The sequence below is a fragment of the Leptopilina heterotoma genome, unplaced genomic scaffold (genome assembly GCF_015476425.1).
Source record: "Leptopilina heterotoma isolate Lh14 unplaced genomic scaffold, ASM1547642v1 Lhet_47, whole genome shotgun sequence".
Lineage (NCBI taxonomy): Eukaryota > Metazoa > Arthropoda > Insecta > Hymenoptera > Figitidae > Leptopilina > Leptopilina heterotoma.
Genome location: NW_025111098.1, coordinates 748599 through 774845, shown reverse-complemented (window position 1 = coordinate 774845; position 26247 = coordinate 748599). Strand labels below are relative to the sequence as shown.

Genomic DNA, 26247 nt, shown 5'->3' with positions numbered 1-26247 from the left:
TTATTGCACATACAAGCTTATTGATATCTTCGAAGTTTCTTTACGATTTAAAAGATATTTAAAAATGTTCTACTATATATGATTTAACGAAAAAATTATTCACTAAATAAATTATTCATATTAAAGAAATGAAAAAATTCTATTTTTGAAACAAAAAAAAGAAAGGACAATTTTATTTTAAAAAATTGTGTGCTGAAGAGTCGATCTTAAACTGTTTCAAATTTTTATTAAAATTATTGTTATATTGTACTTGAATAATAATAATATATTTGTATAACATTTTCAAAATATGAATTACAATTCATTAAAAAACATTAAACATTAACAAAAAGTTTTAAGACCATATAATATCAACCATATGGTCGATTCCACGTGAAATTTACCGACATTTTAAAATCGATTAAAAATATTTTTTTCTCGTTCTTTATAAAAAAAAATAAGATATACATATTTTTATATTTTTATAGGGTAACAAATTTTTATAGGTAATAAAATAAAATATTTTCATAGAAACAATCTTAAAATTTACATTTTTCAAAAAGTGCATTTGGCAATTAAGTGCAGTTTTCATGTAGCCAAAAGTGTCAAATACTATCTTCAATCAATGTCGTCACTTATTGCCATCTTACACCCAATAATACATTGCAGAAGTAAACATCAAAATATTAAATAAATAAAATAATTTCTCTCTTATTTTTTTGTTTATATCAAAGCGCAGGTTATGTTCTACTCAATGAAATGTAAAATTAAAAATTATCTCAAAAAATATAAATATAACAATAAGAAATCTGAATTTCTCAAATCTTTTAGGACCATGCAAATAAAATGAATAAGGATTCTACTTACATTTTTATTATTTTTCAACAAATTATTGTTTACAATTATTATTAGTCACAAAAGGTTAAAGAATAACGAATCATAAGTTATATTTTTTTTTACAAATTCTGTAAAATATTTGAATAGGCCATTCCTCCCGTATGGTCATCTCCCCCGGACTTACCTTAATTACCCAAATTTTCGAGTTATGAATTTTCGAAATTTTGGATTAGTAAAAGTAGACCTACTAACAATGTTTTTTTCGGCTTCATTAATTAAAAAAGTTAATCTTTTTTAAGACTTTTTACAGTGCATCCTATAAAATACACTTTCACATTAATTGTATGATTGGTTCAACGAATATTCCTGTCTAATATAATCAAATAAAACAAAAGTGACTTAACTGTTCATTTATTGGCTGAGTTAACATAGAAAAACGAATTTGCCAAATTATCAGCGACCCCAAAATCCCCCTGGTAACAAATATCAAGCTAATCAAATTGATTTTTTATTTTTTTTGTCCATCATATTGGATCCGCCATTTGGAATTTTCAAAATGTAACATCGGATTCGCAATCCGGATTCGTCATAAAAAAAACTATGGAAAAATAAAATTTCTCTTGTAAAAGATCCTTTTGGGGTTCTTGCTAGATTTCTTTGTAAAACAATAACCATCATATAACATATAACGCCACGCACACATGAAATTTTTTACGTGTCATACATTTTCGTAAAAAAATTTTCATACTTTTCGTCCACTGAAAAGACTCTGTAAATACTCTTGGGTCGATTAGTTTTGGTAAATTAAATTTCTTTCTAATATTAATATCGTTACTGGTACGAACAGTCACTAGCACCTATCATTGACACTCCTGGATTGATCATTGACGTGGTTGGCTTTATCTCGCACGTACTTCCGTTCGCCATTGAGATTAGTCCCCTTTTGTCATATGTGACATATGCAGTCCGAAATTGAATAATGGAGGACCCATTGCTTCAGGCTATCGTAATACTTCTAAGTGGGTAAGCGTTTTGAAGCCGTGATTTGGCTCTCGTTGAGCGGATGTCACGTGGCAAAGTATTATTTTCCCGACCCTTGTTTCTCATTTGAGTTACAAATCCAGGAAGAAGAAGTTAGGGCATCTAGTTCGCGGACAACTTCGTTCAACCGCGGGTGATTTTTACAGAGTGTGAAGAATTTTATATTTTACTATTTATTAGGTGAGATATTGTTTTATTAACAATCACGTGATTCAAGTCGAAGAGTATATTGTGTATTTCCGGTTTGTTATATAATAAAATAAGCTCAAGTTACATGTAATTGTTTTAAATTATAATTAAATTGAATTTTAGGTAAAAATTAATAACAATGGGGCGGACAGCCTTTATTCTGTCTATTATTTTCTTCTTTGCTGTAAGCGATGCTTTCTACCATGTAAGTACTGAATTTTATTTTCCATTCTTTTGAAAGTAAATTAATTTTATTAATAATAAATTATACAATAAGAGTTAAAATCATTCGATCGAATTTTATAAAAAATTTCTTACCAATTTATTTGGATTTCGAGTAACTTTCATGTCGAAATTCGTATATCATCGTTTTGAAAACTTTCTTCGAACCAAAATTTGTACGACAAATTCTCTTATCTTCTTAATCCCGAAGGGTTCGTACATCATTTACCGATTTTTTAAAATTATTACTTGTAGACGGATTTTGTCCTAAAAATCCGTAAAAATTTTATATTCTCATTAAAAATGAAAAGTTTTTTGGCCAAGTTCAACTGTTCACACGAATCTATCTAGAAATTATTAATGCCTGAGTTAATTGAATAGCACAGTTCGTTAAAAAACAAGAAAAATACATAAAATTTTATATTTTTGACAATTTAAATAAAAATTTCTTTGTTTTATGGTAATAATTAAAACTTGCTAAAATCATTATTTTATATTATAAGAATATTGCTACTGCAACTTCTTCAAAAATTATTTTTATTATTTCGATTCAATTATTCATTTCTAAAATTTCTAAATAAAATTCATCTTTAAATCAATTTTTTAGAAATAACTTTTGAAAATGTTTTGAAATGAATTCTTCTGGGAAATTTTATTAAAGATTTAAGTAATTAAAAATTATTGAATTGAGGAAAGTTTTAGAAAATAATTGAAATTTCACGAGGAATTTTATTAAAATTTATGAAAGTAATCGAGTTTCGGAAAAAATTTTTATTATTTATAAAGATATTAATTGAAATTTTGACGAGAATTTTGGTCAATTTTTGAACATAATAGAATTCTTTTGTGAAATTTTATTGAAATATTATAGATTGAAAATAATTGAATTTTGACAAATTTTTCAAATAAATTAAATTTCTACGAAGAATTTTTTAAAAATTTATTGTTTTGAAAAAATTGAATTGTTACAAAGAATTTAATTAATATTTGTAGAAATAACTTAATTCTTTCAAAAAATTTGATTTAAAATGTATTCACAATAATAAATAAATTTTAATAAATAAATGATAGCAAAGTTTTTTAAAATAATTAAATTTCTTTGATGAATTTCAATAAAATTTTTAAGAATAAATACATTTTTCTTGGAATTCCTTAAAACTTCTATTAAAAATAGTTAAAAATCTACTATGAGTTTCATTATCTCTGAAAATAATTAAATGTTTGCGTGAAATTTTATTAAAATTTGTTTATAAATAATTGAATTCTCTTGAAAAATTTTATTGAAATAGTAAATATTAAAAATCATTGAATTGAGAAAAGTTTTTGTGAATAATTGAAATTTTGCCAAGAATTTTATTAAATTTTTTGAAAATAATTGAATATCTGCAATCATTTGTAATTTATTTCAAATTCAATTTCTTTTAGTGTTTTTAACTAAAATTCTTCTGTAAATCCATTGTTTTTAATAAGCAATTAAATATATATACAAAAAAAATTTAACTAATTTCAGAAGAATTTGAATTATCAAACGTTATTAAATTCTTCTTTCAAATATACGAAGTTCAAATTTTCACTTCAATTTACTCATTACTTTTTACAATTTACAGTTTTTTCGATAATATCAATATTTTAAAAAAGTATTAAAATTCGAATTTTAATTTTTAATAAATAAATAATAAATAAATCGAATTTACATTTTTATATAAAAGATCTCTTCCAACAATCTACATATAATAATAGTCATTGAATTCAATATAGTAATGAATGTGAACTTGTTCACAAAATTCATTAAAGAGTTTGATAATAATAATTAAACTGTTTGAAAACAATTATTATTATCTGTAGTCTAAATTTAATTTATTTTTGCACTGAAGCAGGAAAGGCATAGATCGAAGCGCAGTGTTGATATTTACGATATAGAAGAGCCATTGGAAAATAGACTTCCACGAGACACAAAACCACTAAATTATCACTTAGAAATTCAGCCTTTCATAAATGAAACGAAATTCAAGGGAAGAGTACGAATCAACGTGACGTGGGTCCATCAAACAGAGAAGATTGTGCTTAATGTTGACCGTGATCTTGAAATTGTTCACGCCAGTGTTAAGTTCACGAAATTGGGCGCCAATTTTTCAACACCGTAAGATTTTCTCTATTTTGATACTATTTTTCCCTTGTCAGGTTCAGTAGGCAAAACCGCAACTTTATCCCAAGCAAAATCACTATCTTTATTGTTTACTTTAGGCTTGTTATTTATTTGAATTCTTTAAATCTATTTTTCATTCACAAAAATCTTCAGGATAATAATTGTAAAAAAGAAACTTTTTAAGTAAAACTAAATTTTCTTCATGGTATTTTTGATCCGAGAGTTTTATTGCTCTATCAACTAAATTCTTTACTATGACAACCTTTTGTTGAGTTAGATGACAAGATATAAGAAACTGAGAAACCTACCACAATATGTTGGCTTTCTACATATACCAGTTAGTAATTATTTGTTATGATAGTTCTCTATATAATACATTTTCACAATTTTAGTTTATTTTATTACTTTTTTAATAAATCCACAAGAAGCAAAATGGGAAAAAATAAACTAAACTCACAGTAGATGTAGAAAAAATTTATTTATTTCAAAAGCTTCCGGAACTTGAGCAGATATTTTCATATCTTTCTTCAGCATTTTTACAATATTTGTATGTCCAATAACTGGTACGCATTTTGGTATACTTTCAATTTTTTTAAAGTCACCACTAAGTTATGACAAATTAAATATATCGACATTAACGACATTATTTTGCTAATTGTCAAAAGAAAAGAGATAAACAGAACTAAACCAATTTGAGTGTCTATAACCAAATTTTACAACCGCATTCAAACGATATGAAAAAGTTTGATTGTGAACATTGTGGTGATACTGGATGTAGAATAACAAAATATTATAAATTTACTGTGTGAATATTCATTGCACACAACTTCTCGCTTCTTGATTCGCTTCGTTTTGTGGCACTTTTAAAAATGTTTAAAATTGTTTTTTGAAGATTTACACATGCAAAAACAAATTTGCACCCGAAACGAAGCAGACGGTTCTGATAGATTTGGTATTCGTGCAAATATTACGTCCGTCGATAACACAAAATATACATTCGTCGGATTTGACGCATTTAATTTGTATTACAATTTTGCAGGGTGTCCACAACCTATTAAATAATTATTTCATTAGGAATGATTTTGTTTTTTTATCAAACTTACAATTTTTTATTTTCAATTCGCAAACCCATATTGTACTCTTAATTATATCTTATTCGTTATTCTCATCATTAGAGCTGTAGTTTTGATTATATTATCTAACTTTTATTGTTTATAGAAGAAATTTAAATATGTTTCAAATTATTTTAAAGAGAGGAGATTTCTACAGTATCAGTAGTGCAGATGGGCAAAGGACCAAGAATTTCATGGTACACAATTAACTTTAATGATTCTTTAAAAGCAGGAGCGAATTGTGAAATAGACATTACTTACTATGGAAATATGTCAACTAGTAATACTGGAGGACTTTTCAGAAATGACTATATTGACAGCGATGGAAAAAATCAGTAAGATATTTATTGTCATATTCAGTTTTTAATTTTATTAACATCCTAATTACTTTAACAGTACATCCAATCTATTTCATAGTTAAATTTTTATATTCATTACTCCCAATTTATATGTTTGATAAAACATTTAATATTCATCATTTAAGGTAGCTTTTAATTATCGATTATAAATCAGTCTCTTTAAGATACTTTAAAAATCTTAAAGAAGTATCTTACTTTTCTAAAATGGAAGAAATATTTTAATCTGTGCTAAAACGTATAAAGCATCTTAGATATCAGTTAGATACTTTAGAAAACATTTTATTTTAAGATGTCGGATATCTGTTTTTCATCTTACATCTTATTTTAAGATATCGAAAAAACACCTATTTTTGCAGTGATATCTCTAGGATGTACTCCAGATGTCCATTGGACGTTCCTATAACGTACATGTATATGTAGATTATTGTAACGAATACAAATTTTAGGTATTAAATATTTAAAGTTAAAACATTTTCTATAGAGAAATAAATAAATACACAAATCTTTGTTTTATGTGCATTTAACATTACTGATTAAAATGTATATATTCCAAAAAGTTCGTTACAATTTATTGCCCTTGGTTGGGTGGGCGCTGAGTCGCTCAATATCTGGTGTACCGGATTAGGATATTTCCTTCTCCATTACCCCTTTGTTCTTCTTTCGCTGAGTTTGACTTTATTAAGGTACACTCACAGTTTGTTAGCTGTTTGCCTGTGGGTAAACGGGGCAATGAGCGTTACATGAGTGTAAGGGAGAAGGACAATTTAAGTTTGAATTTTTAATACATTTTTTATCAAACAATTTAACTAAACTGTTTCAAAAAACTATAGTTACAAATATTTGTTTGTTTCTTACTCTAAACTGATTAATCTAATTATTTTAATTAAATTTTCAGCACATTATTAGCAACATATCTAAAACGAGATAATGCTCGAAAAGTTTACCCATCATTTGATGGATTTACGTTTAAAGCTAGCTATCAGCTTAGCCTAATACATCCAAAAAATATGACTGCATTATCCAATATGCCTGCAGAAAGGACTACTGACGTGTAAGTTTATTCAATTTTCAATAAATGACTAATTTATAAAATTTTTTGAGAATATTATATATGAGCCCTACAATTTCATCAGTCATATCATATAAACTCAGCCATTCATGATACCTAATCATTAATACCAAACTTCGAAAGTCACGATTCTTATGATATAGGAGAATTTGTAAAAAAATTTACAATTCTAAAACTTTGGTAATTAACTTTTTTTTATGTTTTGCTTTTAAGACCTGGAGAGCCGGATCTAACGTGCACGCAATTTGCTCAATCACCTGAAATGCAAACCAGTCAGTTAGCGTTCGTTATAGCTGATTTTGAGAGCGTACGTCCCATAGAAAGCATAGACCAAATAACTAAAAATAACTTTGAAATTCGTGTCTGGGGAAGAAAAGGCTACATGGAAACTCTGAAACAGGTTCCAGATAAAATTGTCAGAATTGTAAATTATTTGCAAACCTATTTTAAAAGTACAATCGGTTTGCCAAAATTAGATGTTGTTGCAATGCCTAAATATGATGCTGCTAAAGCTGCAGATAATTGGGGATTAATGTTCTTCAAGTAAGTATTCTTTTGTATTAATATTGAAATTTAAGAACATTTATTACATTTTGTCTGCTAAATGGCAGACTTTCTAAAAATAATAGGTTTCGATGAAAAGTAGTCCCAATTTATTTGCTTTTAGTTATTAACTAAAAAGATTTTAGGTGTTACAATTATATTAAATAATTTATTATTTATTTTTTTTATTTTATAATCCGATATCCCATTTTAACTGATATTTCACTATGCTGTGGTATTAGTATAAAATTTTATTCATAGCATAGAAGTGTATAGTTAAAGAAGAAATGGAATGGGCGCGCATAATTTGCTCTAGTATTATTAAAAAGAAAAGTAATGTGCAGCCTCTTAATTTTTTACATGTTTTTACACTTATATATAAATGAACATTGAAATTAACGTGAACTTAATTATTGTTGAACTAATATGTGACTGAACATGTACTTGAATTGCAAATAGTTTTCTTGTCAAAGAAAATGTGTTGTTTTTTCAGAGAAACTGATATCAGTAGTCCTTTAATATGGAATACAGCCTATGAAATAATACACCAATGGATTGGCCAGTATAGTACATCAATTCGTTCAACTGATGCACTAATGGGAAAAGCTTTCAGTTCTTTCTTGGCATCAATGACAACAATGGATGTAAGAAAATTTAAGAGAAATTGTAACTGTGAATGAAAGTGATTGAAAAAATAAAAACAACATTTTATTTATTTTTAACGTTTCAACAGAACAGCTATCTTCTTCAGAAACAAAAGAATTAAAAAAATACTATATAAACATTAAAAATTATTTCTTCCATCGCCTTGATTCAGAGTTATGATTAATTTCAATGTTGTATTAAAATATAAATACCACTTGATCTAAATAAATAGTAGAAGTGATTCCGATGAGATTCAAAAATAATTTTTGATTAAATTGTGTTTTTATGAATAGTAACTATGGTTTTAATTTAGATATGCATTTATATGCCATACTTTTTAATTTTCGTTTTTCATAAAAACGTAGATTGAAAATGAACTAGAATTTTTTACATTTTAGACGTTAATGAGTTACATCCATTTAAAACAGTTTAGAAACCACATACCCTCTGGGCACGGAAACGTCTTTGTTCTAGAAACGTTCCTAAAACGTTTTTGGAACGTTTCATGTCCACTAGATAACGGCTTAAGAACGTACAATGTTCTAAAAACATTTTTAGGAAATAAAACGTTTTTAAGATATGTGGAGGTCATGAAACGTTCTACTAACGTTTTAGGAACGTTTCTAGAAAAAAGATGTTTCCGTGCCCAGAGGGTAGGAACCAAAGAAATAACAATAGAAAATAGGAAGTAAAAACATATCAAAATTGTTAAGATGATCAAAAATTTTTGGAATCACTACACTTATTTATATAAAATACTTTGTGAGAGGTAAGAAAACATATATTCTTCTTTCAGCTTAATCCAGATGAACTGGAAGGAAAATGGCCAATGACCGTTTTATACTCTCTCTATTATGGATATGGTAAAAGTGTTCGTAGCAGTGGATTTGGCATTGTAAAGGACTCAAAGTGTGCCAAATGTAAGTATATGAACCGTATCTATTTTTATTCTTAACTACTTTATAAACCATAATTTTAGAAATTCAAAATAGCAGATCAAACATGATGGAAGAATTTTGAGTTTATAAAATTTTTTTAAGAAAATGTTAAAGTCGATTTGACTTTTCTATAAAAAATTCTATGTAACAGCTGGCTCAAGTTTGACACTCTCTTAAGAAATTTTTAAAATTACAGGTTAATAGAATATAATGTATAGCTAATTCAAACATTTACGAGAGAAACAGTTGTCATTGATTTCTCAAAAATTTACATTCATACAATTGTGCTGTTTTTGTACCAACTGATTCGATTATTTTGTAACATTAAATTTTTTTAAAACTTATTTTTAAATGATTTTAAGTCAACACTAAGCACCAAAACTTTCAAGAAAATTTAATTAAAATTTTCTGTCAACTTTAAGCGAAACATTTATTGAAGTGGGATATAAATTTTTACAGAATTTTCTCTAAACTTTGCAAGTAAATACTCCGAAGTTTGCAAGTAAATCTTTACTACATTTTTAGAAAAGTTTCGGTGCTATGCGGGTTACAAAGTTAGTATAAAATTGTATTCAATGCTTTAAAAATTTACTTTGTTTTCAGACGAATTATTATTCAGAATGTTCAATTACACTCTTGGAAAGGAAAATTTTAGGACCGGAATACGAAGTTTTATTGAGAAGTAAGTTTTCTACATTTTTTAAAAGTGAATTCGAACTTTATTATTTTATATTTTTCTAATACAATACCCAAATAGTAGAACATTTAAGTTTTTGCTATGTTAGATAATTGTTAAAACATATTTATTTATTATTTTATTATTTATTTATTTGAACATATTTTGCCTTTGGTTATATAAAAATCAGAAAAGTGGTCTACTTATGGAGCCGGTCCAAAAAATAATCCAAATATACATTAATTTAATGATACAAAAAATTTATTTAAGCAATGTTGGTTTGTTTAATTATATTCTACTAATCAATTTTATCCATAGTAAATGTTTTCTATGTTTTTAAAAAAGTTATAAGATATGTATTGAATAAGATTGCTGACATTTTTCTCGCTGCTGCAAAAAACACCTATTTTCTAACTCAAAAAACATATTTTTTCGAATAGATTTAAAAACGGCTGACGCTAACTTAAAGTTAAACTTTTAACCTTCCAAAAACCTCCCAATAACTGATTTTCTTTTTTGTTTTGACAAAATTACAGTACTTCAAATTTTTTTTAAACACTGCTTATATTCTTAAGTATAACTTTTAGTAAAAAAAAATTCCAAAATGGAACACAGATATCACACTCTAAAGAAAACTTCAGATCGATAAAAATAAAAACTTTTTTAATTAATAAATTTCATCCCTATATACAGTCGATCAAAGTTGCTGCGTTATGGTAATACAGAGTATACAAAACGTTTCAATTTTATAATGTATACACTGAGGGTAAAAAACAAGTCCAATATGACAAAATGGTTACTTTTTAAACGGAAAGAAATTTATAAATCCAGAGTTATGCTTAAAAATAGTATATTTTGTAACGAGTGCGAGCAGTTGCCAATTTTTAAACGAGCACTTTTTTTTGGAACAAACTGTAGGCGAAGCTGCGCTTTGTTCAAAAATTGGCAACTGCTAGCACTAGTTACGAACGATATTTTTCATAACAAGGTGCAAAAAAGTGCCCTTTTTAGCACCGCGTTATGAAAAATTTGTTTTAAGTGTTTTAAAAATGTTTGTCACTTAATATTTACAAAAACCAAAGTGTCCTTTTTCCTAGCACAAAAGCTTACTATAAGCTTACTCAGTATATAAATTAAGGCAATAAGCTAATGTGCTTAGAATTATAAAGACATTTGTTATTTCCATCAAGCTTGTAGACTAATTAACCATTGTTTCGATATACAGTAAAAATGAATCAAGGTTTTTTCTGTAATGTTATTTAAATGTAAAATAAAAATTGTTTAATAGGTTAGTATATTATGCTTCTCAGGATACCTACAATGAATGATAATGTGGGACCAAGGACTTATTTGTACTCAGATTTCTATAAGGCAATGAACGAAGTGGCAAATAAAACTGGTTATCTTCCAGCAGGCACAACCCTAAGCCAAGTTGCAGACCCTTGGATAGATCACGACAGATTGCCACTTGTCACGGTCAAACGCGATTACGACACCGGAACTATCAACATTACACAGGTAAATAGCAAAATATTTCTACAACGAATAGTATTGTTTCTCTCGCTCATTCAATTCTCACGTTTTGATTTTCACATTGATATTAAGAGTAACTCGTGATTTTTAATAAAAATAATCACAAATTAGATGTTTCATTTAAACACATTAACTATCACATACTAAGTTAAAAATTTTTAAAAAATCGTAATTTGGGTGATTTTCTGATACTTTCAACTTTGAGAATACAAAATTTATTACAACATATATTAATAGAAATTTGTATTTTAATTGATTTTGATTCAAATTCACTTTATTTTTTCTTCTTTAAAATATTTACTACATATATATTACTAATTTTTAACAATCCTTGACTTAAAAAAAATAATTTCAAAAATCAAAAATGATAAATTTTTAATTAATTAATAAATGAAGCAAAACAGAATCATTAATCAAGAAAGTGTCTTACAATACGGCCCTATGCCTTACAAATGATTGCTCTTAATAAACTTGGTAATTAACATGTTTATGAAGTTTAATTTATAAAAGTAAAAATTTTCAGAAACGTTATCACAGAGAAGGTCCTTCAAAATTTACAAGTTATGAAAATGGATTAACATGGTACATTCCATTAGTAATAATTTCTCAAGAGCGATTAAATTTAAGTAACACAAAACCTACAGTATGGTTGCTTTCTGATGAAGCCGTAAAGCGTAATAAGAAGGGAGTAAATATAACAATGAACGATTTTGTTTCCACCAACAGCTTTATTATAGCTAATCCAGAAGAAATTGGTACGTAAATAATAACAAATATTGTTTATAAAAAGGCATTCAATATTAAACGTCCTAGTCAATAATATAAAGCGAATTTTGTTATTATTGTTCATAAGTTACACCGAACTATTATGTAATAATCATGAGAACAAGACCGATGTCTTAGTTTTTAAAAAGTTTGTTAGTTAAAATAGACAGGCGAAAATTCATGAGTTATCTGACAAATGTGTATATAATATCAAATAATGCAAAACATTTTTGTTGGTTTTATTACAGGTCCTTTTCCAGTTAATTACGATTCTCTGAATTGGAGAAGGTTATCAGAGTTTCTTCAAGGACCTGGACGTGAACGAATTCCTCCTTTAACTAGAGCAAAACTGTTTCACGACTCCTGGAATCTTGCATATGCTAACGAACTTTGCTTCGATATTGCACTGAACATGACACTATTTTTAAAAAATGAAAGAAATCATGTTGTTTGGGAGCCAGTTTTTACCATGATAGATCACATTGGACGAAGAATTCATGGATCTGAAATATACATTAAATTTCAGGTATTTATTATTTCTTAGTAAAATGTTTCTTATATCTATTAGATATACATTTAAATATTCATACACTTGTAATTAACAAACAATTATTTATTTTCCTCTGCAGGCTTATATTCGCAGTCTATTGAAACCTCTATACACAGAATTATGCAGCAGTGAACAACCTGATGAACCTTCTTGGAAAACACACATGAGGGGCTTATCAAAAATCTTCTTATGTCGTGCTGGCTATGAACCTTGTATTCTGGAAGCCAGAAAACAGTTCAAAAAATGGCTCACTGATGAAGAACCTGATAAAGGAAATCCGTTAGTGTCTCTTGTTTATTTTTTTAATTTTATTCCACACTAAGTAGGTAAATATCAGTATTCTAAATAATTTTGTTAATTTTACTTTTTTTCAGAGTAGCGAATGAATTCCTCTGCCCGGTTTTTAAATGGGGTACAGAAGAAGAATGGGAATTCGGTCTCCAGCGAGTTATTAATTTTCCACAAAACAATGAAAGAAAGCAGAGCGAAAGAACTTATCTTTTAAAAACTTTAGCAGGATGCCCAAAAGATGAATATAAAATAAAAAGGTAATATTCAAAACAGAAATAATTATGATTATATTTATTAAATCCTCGAGTGCGTGAATTAATGCTTGACAATACAAAACGAATTACGACTTAAACTTGACCATTTCAAAACAAGGTTTTACCAATTGAATATTTTCCTACTGAAAAGTGTTTGTAGCTCTAAAGCACTAGAAATTATAAAACAGCACTAATGCGGAACTCCCTTGCAAGTCAATTTTTTCTTTATGAGAAATATTCATTTATAAACCCTGTAGAGTCTGAGGCATAAAATATCTTTAGGACATCCTGAAGACGCCCTTCGAATGCAAATAGGCGATCTAAGGATGTCCTACATTTGTTCTGAAGACATCCAATATGTCACAGTGACTACTAGGAGGTTTATAATTTTCACCATAAATAAATTTCTTTTATTGCAGATTGCTAAATGTAACAATTATTGAACAAAATCCCAACTTTTCTACATCGGATATTCACTTGATAGCAAGTACTTTAACAGGAAGTGCCACTGGGTATACGACATTGTTTAATTTCTTAGCAGATCATTGGGATGTGGTAAAGATAAGATTTACTGCCTATCCAAATCTGTGGAATCGAATTATAAATACTGCAATTTCATCATTTAACACTCAAGAAGGATACGACAAAGTATCTGAGTTGTATGCTAGTAAACAGGAAGAATTCAAAAATGTTCAAACTATTATTGAAGAAGCCCTCGAAAATATCAAGAGGGAGACACAATGGAGTGAAAAGAATTTTCCCGTTATTAATGCATGGCTAGATACAAAAGTAACTAAAGAAGATCTTGAACAAAGTAGCGTGAATAGTACTGCTAGTTAACAATTATTAACTAACTTGGCTGGCTGAAATATTTATGATTTTTAATTGAAAAAATCTCAAAATTAATTTTACTTATGGTAAGAACGATATTATACAATGCAAAGAAAATTAAGTAAGTTTTATGTAAATTACAAATGAAACGAAACAATATTAAAAAAATGTATTCTTGCCTTATCTATTTTAAATTAGTAATTTTATATAAATAATTCTATTTTTGATAAAACAACAAAATATGAATTCATTTACCCTGAGAAAAAGAAACGTGACTGCGTAATGTTCAGATAATTATCTTATTGTTTACATTGACACAGAATTCTACATTTCCTCAAAATAAACCATTCCTATCTAAAAAAGATTCACCATATCTTGGACGTTAATGATTTACATGCAGGGAAAAATATCATATAGATTATAGAATGCCACTTACATAAAGTCATTTTGGTTCTAAAATCAGTGAAATTTTACTCATAGTAACAGTTAAAGAATGTACAATTATTAATTTAACAAATAATATAATACTTTAGTAAATTGTATTTTACTCATATTTATATTTAAAGTGTATAAAGTATAGACGCTTTAAATAAAATTAATTAAAAATTTTTAGAATTCACAATATCCAATTTTAAAAGATTGATTTGAATTTTCAAACTAAACATTCTTTTTCAATTTTAATGTTCATAATTTTCTCAAAACATAAAGTTAATTTTAAATTTATAATATATTTATACGTCTCTATAGGATAAATATAAACTATTTATGAAATCTAAACTGACCTTAAGTAGAGAAAGTAATTTTATGTATTAAACATTAATTTCACTAGTTCATTAAAATTGTTCTTTTGGGAGTTTTAAATTTTATTAATCAGCTTATTAATTTTTTTGACAGTCGTTCAAACTTTTAAACTAAAATATAAATTTGTTATTATTTATATTTATTAATAATTCATACGCATTTCATTTTAGCTCCGTGTATCTTAATTAACATTTAAATGAATGATTACCATTAAATAAATTATGAAATACTACAACCATTAGCCATGTTCTGCATTACATTTAAAATATCCGACGAACCTATTTGGAAAAATTACAAGGAAAGTTACTTCTAGATTATTCAGACAGATTTATGAAACAAATTTTTACATGAATTTCTGTAAAATCTCCATGGGTCCCTTTTTTGAAATCTTACCAACTGGGCATTTACTATTTATTAAAATGTAACTTCTTAAATAATTTCAGGGTTCGTAATTTTGACATATTTTATAGTTGATCAATGTTTTGTGGATTTAACTTTTTCTCTAAGTGAATTTTGCATTTTCACGTTTGGATGAATTCAATGTTTTTGACTAAATTTGAAATTCTAAATAAATTTTTAACAGGACTTTTACCAGACAATATTATGATGATGTAAATGTACAAAATAATATATACTTTTATTTCTTAAAAGTTTATAAAAATACGATTTAAATGATATGTCGCACCATTGTACATGATTTAATGAAATAAAAATAAAAATAACAAATATTTTAGTATTATTTTATTTAAAACACAGGCACACAAAAAAATAAAAGTGGTCTGTTTATTGAACCAGACCTAGATGTCTTATAGTATTTTTGCCCACTGAAAACGAATATGAGGTCAGAATTGCTCCATCACCCTCTATATTATTAAAATCGCAAAAACTACCCTTAAATGTACAAATTCAAAGTTTAAAGTAAAAAAATTAAATAACAGATTGTTCCATCACCCTCTGTTTTTTTAAAATCCAAAATCTACTCTTAAATACACAAATTCAAAGATTGAAGTAAAAAAAATTAAATAACAGATTGTGTTGCAAAACAGAACAATAAATTTATCTACTAATCTTATAACGACTGTAGCAATTGTCGAGGGTTTTACACAACATGTGATTCTGACATTTTTTTCTCGGAAATAAATGCACTTCAAAATTTGATTTTTTATTTGGACGAAGGATTTAATAACGTTTATACAACTCAGGCGTATTATGGTCACTTTATCTACATGTACAGGCGCGTACTAAGTTCCCCCTTATAACCCAGCAGTCAATAAAGAAACCATTATATCCCTAGGGAGATAAAGGGTATGTTACATCCCAGATACATTTTTGTTTTAATTATAAAGGAATATCTGTAATGTAACTTCACTATCTTCTATTCAACACATAATACCCGTGTTAAAAGGCGTAAAAATACAATAAATGAGATAGAAGTTATAATTGAAATTCTATACTTCGTCCTACATATTAGAATAATGATTAAAAAACAAAACCAGAGATAGAAATTGTCAAAAATAAGAAACAATGCGTTGAGTCAAAGAGTGACTCACGTAAGCTCAAGTGCGCTTGCTATGACCTACTTTTGTAACCCGAGCTGCGTGAATCACTGCTTGTAACTCTAGCTTCACTTTTTTCACAATTGAGGTAAGAATTCAGGTCAATTTTCGCAGAACTGCATTCTTCTCAAAATCAAGCTATAAATAGGTCTAAGACGAGCAAATGTAAATTCCAAGAAGGTAACACACTTTATCGCCATAATTGTCTATAAACTCTCCCACTTTTTAATAATTCATTATTATATAAACCAAAGCTTTTTCAACAAAAATTGTCAAATGTTCCGATGCGGTTTTATAGACCAGTAGTCATTGTAGAGCGACCCTTCAGTTATACAAAAATTATTGTATTCCTTCTTTAATCGGCAATTCAGTCCGCGTTGTACTCGATTATTGTGCAAGTTGCTTTTCTCACACTTAGAAAAGTTTCTTTCCGTAATAGGTGCAAGTGACGATAAGTAACACTTAGAAGCAGTACTAGCTCTTGAAACAAACGCAAAAACCCTAAAGTTGTGAAAGTTACATAAGTGTAACATAACAAACTTTCTTAGTTTCATTCAATTGAAACAACATCTTGAAAACCAAAGTTAAACCGACCAGCGCTATAACCTGTATCCTACGACTAATCTGTAATAACAGTAAGTAACATTTATGTAACAACTTTGTAAACATTACATTTGAATATTGAATAAAATTGTTAAAAGGGAATATTTATTGTGTTGTTAACGCAAAACCCATAGTTTTGACAAGTACAAACGATCCTACTTAAAAATAAAGGTCAAGCTTTACCAACTTGACCATAATCAGCCTACCATTCCTCAAAAATTCTATAACCTAACCTATAAAATTACCTTCTGCTCGGGATGTAACAGGGTATATTATTGACCGCTCACAGGTCAATAAAGTACCCTTTATATCCCTATGGCAATAATGGTTACTTTATTGACCAGCTGAGTTATATGGCGGGAGAACTTAGCATGCACCGGTACAGGTAGCATAGAGTAACCATAATACGCCTTTGTTGTATAAAGCAAAGTATGGAACAAGGGAGGTAATATAAGTTTTTTTTCAAATTTTAGTATTTTTTATATCAAAATTTCGCTTTGTCGTATTTTTTCCTTCAATTGTGAAATACTTTTACAAAACTTAATATAATTTTCTCTTAGTGTATAAAATACATTAATAATTTTTTTAACAAAAGAAATAAAAAAATACAAATTTTTTCATAATACAAAAACCTTAAAGATAAGCCGAAATCAAGAAGTTTAATACTAAAGTTTTTTCATTACACAAGTATAAAAGTTTACGTATCACTTTTTATTTGAAAATCACATATTTCCGCATGCCAATGTTCAAGATATATTTAATTGTTTTAAAACTTTAAAAATAACCAAATAAAATTTGAAATAGAATTTAGATAGATACAATAAATTGAAATTTTTTAAAAATATTTTAACAAAATAGAATTTTTTTCAAAAATATATTACATAATTTCTTGAAGGATACTATAAATTTAAAATATTTTTTAAATATTTCAACAAAAATTAGAATTTAAATTTGATAAATATCTGAAATTATTTCTCTCATAATCTATATCAATGATTCCGGAAATAAAAATTAATAACTATTTTCATTTTTAGAAAATTTTTTTTTTCAAAATTTGTCTTATAACTTTGAAATAATTATTATGCTGCAATAAAAAATTAAATAATTGACAAATAGATAGTTTAATTCTAATCAAATATTCATAAAACAATTTGAAAATTATGTTTATTCTTATCATGGAGATTTTTCACTTTTTCAAGAAGAAATTTGTTTTAAATATTGTTTTTAGAGGTAGATTAAAAAAACATAAAATTCTTTAGTATTATAAAGCAGAGTTTCGTGGATTTTTCGTATTGTACAATATTCAAAGTCGTTGCTAAATACAAGTGAAAATGAATCATTTTTTAATTCTAATTTTGACTGTCAAATGCATTTTTATAATACCTTCTTACGCAGACACGACTGTAAATATTTTTAATACAACAATATATATTTGTGTTTTATAAAATTATTTCTTATTTTAAAACTATGTATACTATTTTAACTGAAAAAATAAACTACATAAAAAATATTATTATAAAAAAAATACTTTAAATTAATTACAATACCTTTTTTCAATAATTATAATCATTCAAAAATGAATATTAAAAAAAATAAAAATAAAAAAAGGAAATAAAAATAAAAAAATAAAATAAAAGGAATTTAAATACTCTGGACGACTATTTCGTTTCTTAAAAACAGTAACTAACATATTATTATTTTGTTTTTCCCTTCATAGATTGATAATATAAACGTAAGACTAATATAATTATAAAATAAAAATGCTCAATTCATTTTTATAATTTTTTTTCTCATAAGTCAATTATGACAAAAAATTTGTTTAATATAATTTTTCAAAGATTTAAAGATCATGTCAAAAATGTTTATTTGTTTTTAATTTACTTTTCAGAATCTTTTGTCTAAAGTAAGTAGATGAACAAATAAAAATATTCATACCGTATTAAATGAAGATTATTTTTAATAAACTTTACATAGAATTATAATAGTTTATAATAACTTTTAATTTTTATCTTAGAAATTAACATACCTACTTTCTATGTTTCTTCTTTTCTAGTATGATATTTATATAGTAAGTGTAATTTAATTAAAAAATAAATATTATTTTATCTATATTTAAATACTCTACGATATGCAGCTATGCATACTGTTCAGAGCTTATAAAGTTACTAAAAATTAAGCAGTTTACCTTAAACTTGTGACAACTAGTGACTAATCATAGTTTAAAAATCATTAGTGTAAAGCAAAATTGCATATATGTTATTATAGGCATAATTTTTACATTTGTTATTTTAAACCTAATAATTAATATCTCTTTTTTTAATTTTTCAGAAAAAGTTGGAAAATGTAAGTATATGTAGAATTAGAAACATCTATATCGGATTAAATGAGGAAAACATTCATTAAATGTGACATATAATTAACATATTGGAAACTTTTCGTTCTCATCTTAACAATTAATATTTATTTGTTTTTTCCTTCTTTTAGAAGTTGCAAAGAAAAGTAAGTGCAGCCTAACTAAAAATGTAAATTATTGAGTTATTCATCAATATTTAAAAACTGTGTGACTCTACATTAAAAAAAATCCAAATATGTAGCAAGGATGTGTAACTTTAGATAATAAACGCCCATTTTATTTTTCAGACGGAAACAGTTAATGAAACACAGGTATTGACAATTGTAAAAAAGGAATAAATCAAATAAATTAAATATTTTCTATCCTATAGGCACAAAAATTGCATTAAAATACATTTCACTTTTATTTCTTGTACAGAATACTGAATTATATGTAAGTTTAACCTGATTAAAGAATCCTATTACTAATTCATTTGTCAATATTTAAAAATTATGTGATATATTGACTTTACAGTAATTAGAATACTGAAAAAGTCTTTACACTGCACTTTAAAGTTAAAAAATTAATAAAAATACAAATATTTTAATGTAAGGTAGTAGCGACTTTTCACAAAGCGAAATTTAAATAGATAATAATAAAAATATATTTGTTTATTTTAAACTCATTTTTCTAAAAATGTTGCTATAATTGTTTTAGTATTCTGAACATAATAATCGTCATTTCTTTTTTTAATTTATTTATCAGCGGGCTATAGAAATGGTAAATAAATAAAAAATATTTAGATTGTACTCAATGAAGATTAATTCTAATAAATTCTACATATAAATAGCATATTTTGTAAACAACTTTAATTATTAACGTACCTATATCCGTTGTTTCTTTTTTTAAATGGATGCACAGAAGGTAAGTGTAACCTAAACTTATAGGCAACTAGTCACTATTTTAAGCATGATAATTGGTAATTCATTTTTTATTTTTTAGAAAAGTTTGGAAGACGTAAGTATATGAAAAAACTGCTGCCAAGTTGTATATTTTTCTTATAATTTTAGTGCTAATTTCATTAACACTTTGCTTCCTCATAGAGATAATGATAATAATTATATATGAATAATAACTTTTTATAAATATGGTAAAAGTGATTGAATCTTGGGTCAATCAATGTATTTTTAAATACATTGAACTACTTTTTGAACTACTTTTTGAAAAATTAAAAATAAAAAAAAATATAGTTAAACTCTATGAATCGGACTAAAAATACTCTCATATTATGTCCGCACGTGAGACCTACAGTTTCAAAAAATTCATCCCTAAAGCTCTTCATAATTTCGAGATATTTTTAAAAATGTAATGTTTACACACACACATGGGGCGTTATTTCTCTAACGTCCCAGTCAAAAATTGAAAGTCTTGGGATTGGCGTGATACTTTGGAAAATTGATGTTCTACATAAAAATAATAAATTTGTAAAATATTATCCTTTTTTAAAAAAATAAGGTTTATTTTTAAATTTTGACCTTAAGGTGTTTAGTTCCAGAAGGCTAGTCAAAAGTAAAATTTTTTTTCTAAAAGTTCAAAAAAGAAATAAATATCATGATATAAAATAAAAAATTACATTTTAAAATATTATTCTTTAAGTTACGATGTATAAATTTTAGTGATGTGCAAAAAGCTCGAATTTCCGAGCCAAGCCGAGCCCAAGCCGCGTCGGCGTAACGTAAAAGTATCGCGTGCGCGATATTTGTAATATTTGTAATACTTTTGTATTACTCTTTTGTTTGTTTAAAAGTTAAACAAACATAAGAGTAAAGTTGAAAAATATTCTTTTATTATTTATAAACCTAACAATTATTCCCAGTATGTAGAAACTGCTTATTTTAATATCCAGGAACTGGCTAGGAATGATTTGTTTCACTAGACAAGGACTAGACAAAATAACTGTACAAAATCTTGACGTTGCTAGCGTCACATCTCTCGTTCAATCCTGTCCATTTTTCTCATCTAGTTGCTAGATTGAATCTAGCGCAACTAGACAGTTTCTTATACTTTTCCACGGTAAATTTCTACACGGGTATCAGAAAGCGACATTTTTGTGCATGAGAGATAAAAACAATTTATATCGTATTAAAGGAGGAAAAAATTCCATAAATGTGACATATAATGTTCTTCAACATTTTTTATTCTCATCTTCACAATTAAGTCTTCATTTTGTTTTTTTAATTTTTTAGCGTTTAAAAAATATAAGTGTAAGCTAAGTACAAATAGATATTTTTAATTTATTCATTAGTATTTAAAAATTGTGTGATGTGTAACTACAACTTTATAACAACAGAAAATCCTAAGTAAAAGTTCCGCTACGTACGAGATCTATCATCTATACTCATGTTAAAGATTATAAAATTAATACAAAAAATTAATATTTTACTAAGTATTTAAACATGACAATTCGAAGATTAAAAATTATTTGGTTAAATATTTATTTCTTATGAGTATAACTCGCACATTTTATAAACACTTGATATATTTTATTCATAATAATTTATGTTGACAGTAATTTTAATAAGGTTTACAATTATAAAAAAATTAACATTTTTTATTAAAACTATTTGTCTAAATGTATTCATTTTATTGTATTTTAAGATTAATTGTAACTTTTTAAATGCTTTCAGGACATATCGATTGAAAAAGTAAATGTAATTACAATAAAAGAAATTATAAATATCGCACATATTTTTTATCGGATTTTAAGAATTAATATGATTTAAATTTCTTTTTTCTTAGAATAATCAGAAGTTGGTACGTTAAACCTTAGATAACAAATATTTTAATTCACTTATAAGTAAGATATTTTAAGAAATCATTAAAGGTATAAACATAATAGGTTCGCGAAAGTCGTTCGCGAACGCAAAGCATGAGTTAGCAAATGACAGAGATATATTTGTGTCCTTGTCTATCTCATGCGTCTCGTTCGCGAACGACTTTCGCGAACCTATTGTGCGTTGGACTTGATAGTAGTTAGACAATGTGAGTTCCTCATGATAGTTCTCAAGGCTGCCGCTAGAGGCGCCACTAGCGCTGCTGTCGGTTATGGCGCGCATTTAAAATTTGTACATTATAGTTCGTGCGAGAGCCACCAACGCTGCGCGGTTGCCAACCCACAGTCGGTATTGCAGATTCCACCATTAACAGTTGATTGAAATGCAGATTCCTACCCTACATTTTAATTCGACCGTCAGAGTAGGGAACTGTTTTTTCGACATGTTTCGACCCTCATCTGTGTTATATTTTACACATGTGTTAGTGCAATTTGTGATGTGTGAATCTGTATATTGGGTATATGTACACACGGCAAAGAAATTTACCTGGAACAACCATAAATTTCACTATATTAACGAAAGTTTTAGTTATTTCAGTTAAGACTTTCACCTTATTGCAGTTCCAGTTAAAATTTTATTTCCGTGTACAACACCTGAAATAGATTTCAGATATTCACACCTGTCTCTTTTTAATTCATTATTAATTCATTAATGATTTGTCTTATCAATCCAAATATTTTATTTTAACGAGTCTTGAAAATTTTTTTCTTCAAGACATGTACATATCAGGATATTTTACTTTAAGAGCTTCCTTATTATATAATCATTATAAAATTTAAGCCAATTTTAAAGTGATTTTTGCTCTCCCACCTTTGACTTTGACCTAATTTTGACGTTTTATTTTTTTTTCTCTTTTGAACTAATTTTGAGAGTATGTTTAGTCTGACATGTGATCTAATTTTGAAGTTATGTTTACCGTCTGACATGTGATCTAATTTTGAGGTTATGTTTACCGTCTGACATATGACCTACTTTTGAGGTTATGTTTACCCTCTTCTTTTTTACCTAATTTTGAGGTTATGTTTACCCTCTGTCATTTGACCTAATCTGCTTTCTGACCTATCATTTTGACCTGACTTTGAGGTTATGTTTACCCTTTGTCCTTGGACCTTATTTTGAGGTTATGTACTATAACGTTCATTTTATTTATTTTTATTTTGAGATAATTATTTACAGACTTTTAAACAATTATTTGTAATAAATTTTAAAGTTTTTAGATCTATTCTAAATTTTATCGAAGAAAAATGAGTTTACACTTGGACAATAGGTCAGGGCTGAACGCTATCTACACTTTGAATTTAATTATTCTTAAAGGTTAAGATGAATTATTTTAAACGCCAGGATATTTTTCTTGAAAATATCCAAAACATTAATTTAGTTAATTTCGATTATTTTTGCCAGGCTAATTCAGAAATTATTAGCAAAATTTCTAATAAACCGCGGAGAGGGGAGGAGTAAGGAGATCAACACAACAATTAGTTACACAGTCACTGAATTTAATTATTATCAAGATTGATTTTTATTCAATTAATGTTACCTTAAGAATTTAATTTTTTCTTTTAACAATTGTTATATTTGGCAGAAGGCCGAATTTTCGAAATTGAATTTCCGCATAAAAATGCGATGACAAGCATCACTCTTCGATTTTCAAAAAAGTATTTTTATTATTGCCAATCTGGCGAGAAAATGAATATTTAACTTTACTGGGACTCACCATCTATGCGACGCCGACCTCGCATTGAGCCTCGTCCAGACATTGCACACTTTTAATTTTTAAAACAATTTTTTTTTAATTATTATCAAAATTTGATCTGGCGTGACGCGCCGTTTACGACTATCAAACCGAGAATGAATAAAATGGCTGTGTGTCTGGCTACGAGAGCGTCGCTACACGTGCGCTTCTTTTTAGTTTTGGGTGAGTCCCCGGCGTACTTTTTTTTAAAACTTTACTCTCTACAAGTATTCGCGCGAGGTAGGATATCCGGCGCCAATAATGCAGAGCGCCTACTTATTAGTCGCTGTCGTTTACTCGCGTCACCTTTTAATCCAATATGGCCGCAATCAGTGTTTTGACAGGACCAAAACAATGAGTAATTTTCGTCTTCCTGGTGCTCTTGAATATTCGGGACTCACATCCGAATATATGCACCAGGAAGCACTTCCCCTGTTGGCTTCGACCAGCGACAGCGCAAAAAGACCATCCGACTTCCAGTGAACATTTTTTTGATGGCTATGAAACAACAAAATACGAACGGCAGAAAATGTTCCAATTCCGAGTTTATTTATGATCTGACGCGACGCGCTATTTAGTTTTTTCACGTTTGCAAATTGCGTCCCTTGTGACGTCACAATCAACTGTTTCAGCCTCGCCAGACTTACAGTCAGCTGTAGGCGTACCTTATTAGAAGTTAATTTCATATAACTTTTTATTAATACCATTGGATCTGAAATTAAGTCCGGTGTACTACAAATAAATTATAAAATGAGTGTTATTTTAGTAAGAGTACAACTAACTTTAATTTTTAGTTGGTTTTTATGATTAAATAAAGTTGTTTGCTTAAGATAGAGTCAAAAATTAAAACTAGCCACCATTAAATTTAAGACTTTGTTTTTACTGTGTAAGGTTCAACGAATCTAACGTACAAAATCGGAAAAAAATGAATATAAGTTTCATGAATGACAACTATGGATTTAAATAATGTTATATTTTATTAAGAAAAAGTGAAATTTTTCAACAAGCATGCCGTTTTGAAAATAGGAAATTTTAAAATCGTAAAAATATAGAAATATTTTCTATTCGCTTTCCAACAGTAACAATTTAAACGAACAGGAAGAATTATCAATTTTACGTTTTCTTTGTACATTCTTTTTATTTCGTGACTTAAATATCTAGAGTTTAAGACGATACGTGAAGAGTATAAATAAAGGTTCCGCTTTTATAAAAACTTCACTTGCTCTTTTTGGATAGTTTCCGTTCATTTTAAAACTGCAACATATAATATATTAAAAAATTTTATATATGAAGTGTATGTTTCATTTCAAAATGATTTGGGCAAAACTCTATCTCTTGCTACAAACAATGCTGTAAGTAACAAGCTGTACATTTAATCAATTTTTGAAAATAATTTTACTTTTCGGTTGTAATCTTTATTGTGCTTTTCTTGAATTCCAAGTACTTTATTTGTCAAGATAGGGGTACTTAATTACTTGGTAGAATGTAATACAAAGTTCAAAAGTTTTCAGCAAATAATGAATCCATCATGAATTTTCCCCCACCCAACTTGAGTAACCTTATTTATATAGCAGGGTGAAAAATTGTGAAGTGGGCCTTGTATTTCCCAAGGGTCGCAATTTCTGTAGTAGAATATGGACAGGGTAAAAAGCCACCTTGTGATTTAAGCGTTAAATGCCTTCTTGTATAATTTTTAATTTGTTTTATCAAATAAACTTGAAGCCAATCCTAAAATAAGAGGATAAATTAGGTTAAATCTATCCGAAAAAATTTTTGAAATAAAAAATACATATATATATGATCAGTACACTTTTTTCTTAAGGTGTAAACATATACATACTTTTATTTTCTATTCATTAAAATTAGTTGTAATAAGATAGAAAAAGTCAACCATAATTTTGTGTTCGAAGCAACTCAAAATTAAATTTAACAAAAATAAAAATTTTATCATGGATGCCACAAAGCCTCGAAATACTGGAAATGGTATGGAATATAAAAAAAGGTATGAAAACCCTGGAAATAGTATGGAATTAAAAAAATTTTCTGGAATTTTGACTGTTTTTAAAGATTTTTGAGAAAATTTTGTTTTAGCCATTGTTTAGGAAAAGTAAATTTTTTTTTTACTATCAATGTAAGCAAACCGAAGATCTCTGTCTCAAAAAATAATTTTGTATCTTCTGCTGATTATCGGCTGTGGTTACTTTTTTTAAATTGTGAATTAAATTAATTAACCCATTGCCTGTTTGCGACCCAACGTTGGGTCGTAATATAATAATTTTAATACAAGTAAAATTTATAAAAAAAATTTTTTTTAATTTACTTACATTTGGTATATAAGGGTTTATGGGG

The 26247-nt window shown here is 27.2% G+C and overlaps 2 protein-coding genes across 3 annotated transcripts in view; both read left to right on the top strand.

Moving 5' to 3' along the window:
• Positions 1-1880: 1880 nt before the first annotated feature.
• LOC122507492 (aminopeptidase N) lies at positions 1881-14215 on the top strand. Of its 2 annotated transcripts, none has more exons than XM_043620241.1 (15): positions 1881-2037; positions 2170-2251; positions 4146-4408; positions 5667-5861; positions 6781-6936; positions 7168-7497; positions 7991-8141; positions 8939-9062; positions 9684-9762; positions 11067-11274; positions 11813-12044; positions 12303-12580; positions 12684-12883; positions 12979-13152; positions 13569-14215. In XM_043620241.1, exons 2-15 carry the CDS (start codon positions 2186-2188, stop codon positions 13987-13989), a joined length of 2877 nt encoding a protein of 958 aa, XP_043476176.1. In that variant the 5' UTR covers positions 1881-2037; positions 2170-2185; the 3' UTR covers positions 13990-14215. The 2 variants fall into 2 exon arrangements, with proteins under 2 accessions (XP_043476176.1, XP_043476175.1); XM_043620240.1 differs by having other exon boundaries at positions 4143-4408.
• An 8094-nt stretch (positions 14216-22309) lies between these two features.
• Positions 22310-26247, top strand: part of LOC122507491 (membrane metallo-endopeptidase-like 1) — a 45869-nt gene continuing 41931 nt past the window's right edge. Inside the window, exon 1 of the mRNA XM_043620238.1 lies at positions 22310-25250. Coding sequence (XP_043476173.1) covers positions 25186-25250 — 65 coding nt within the window. The 5' untranslated portion in view covers positions 22310-25185. The remainder of the gene's footprint in view (positions 25251-26247) is intronic.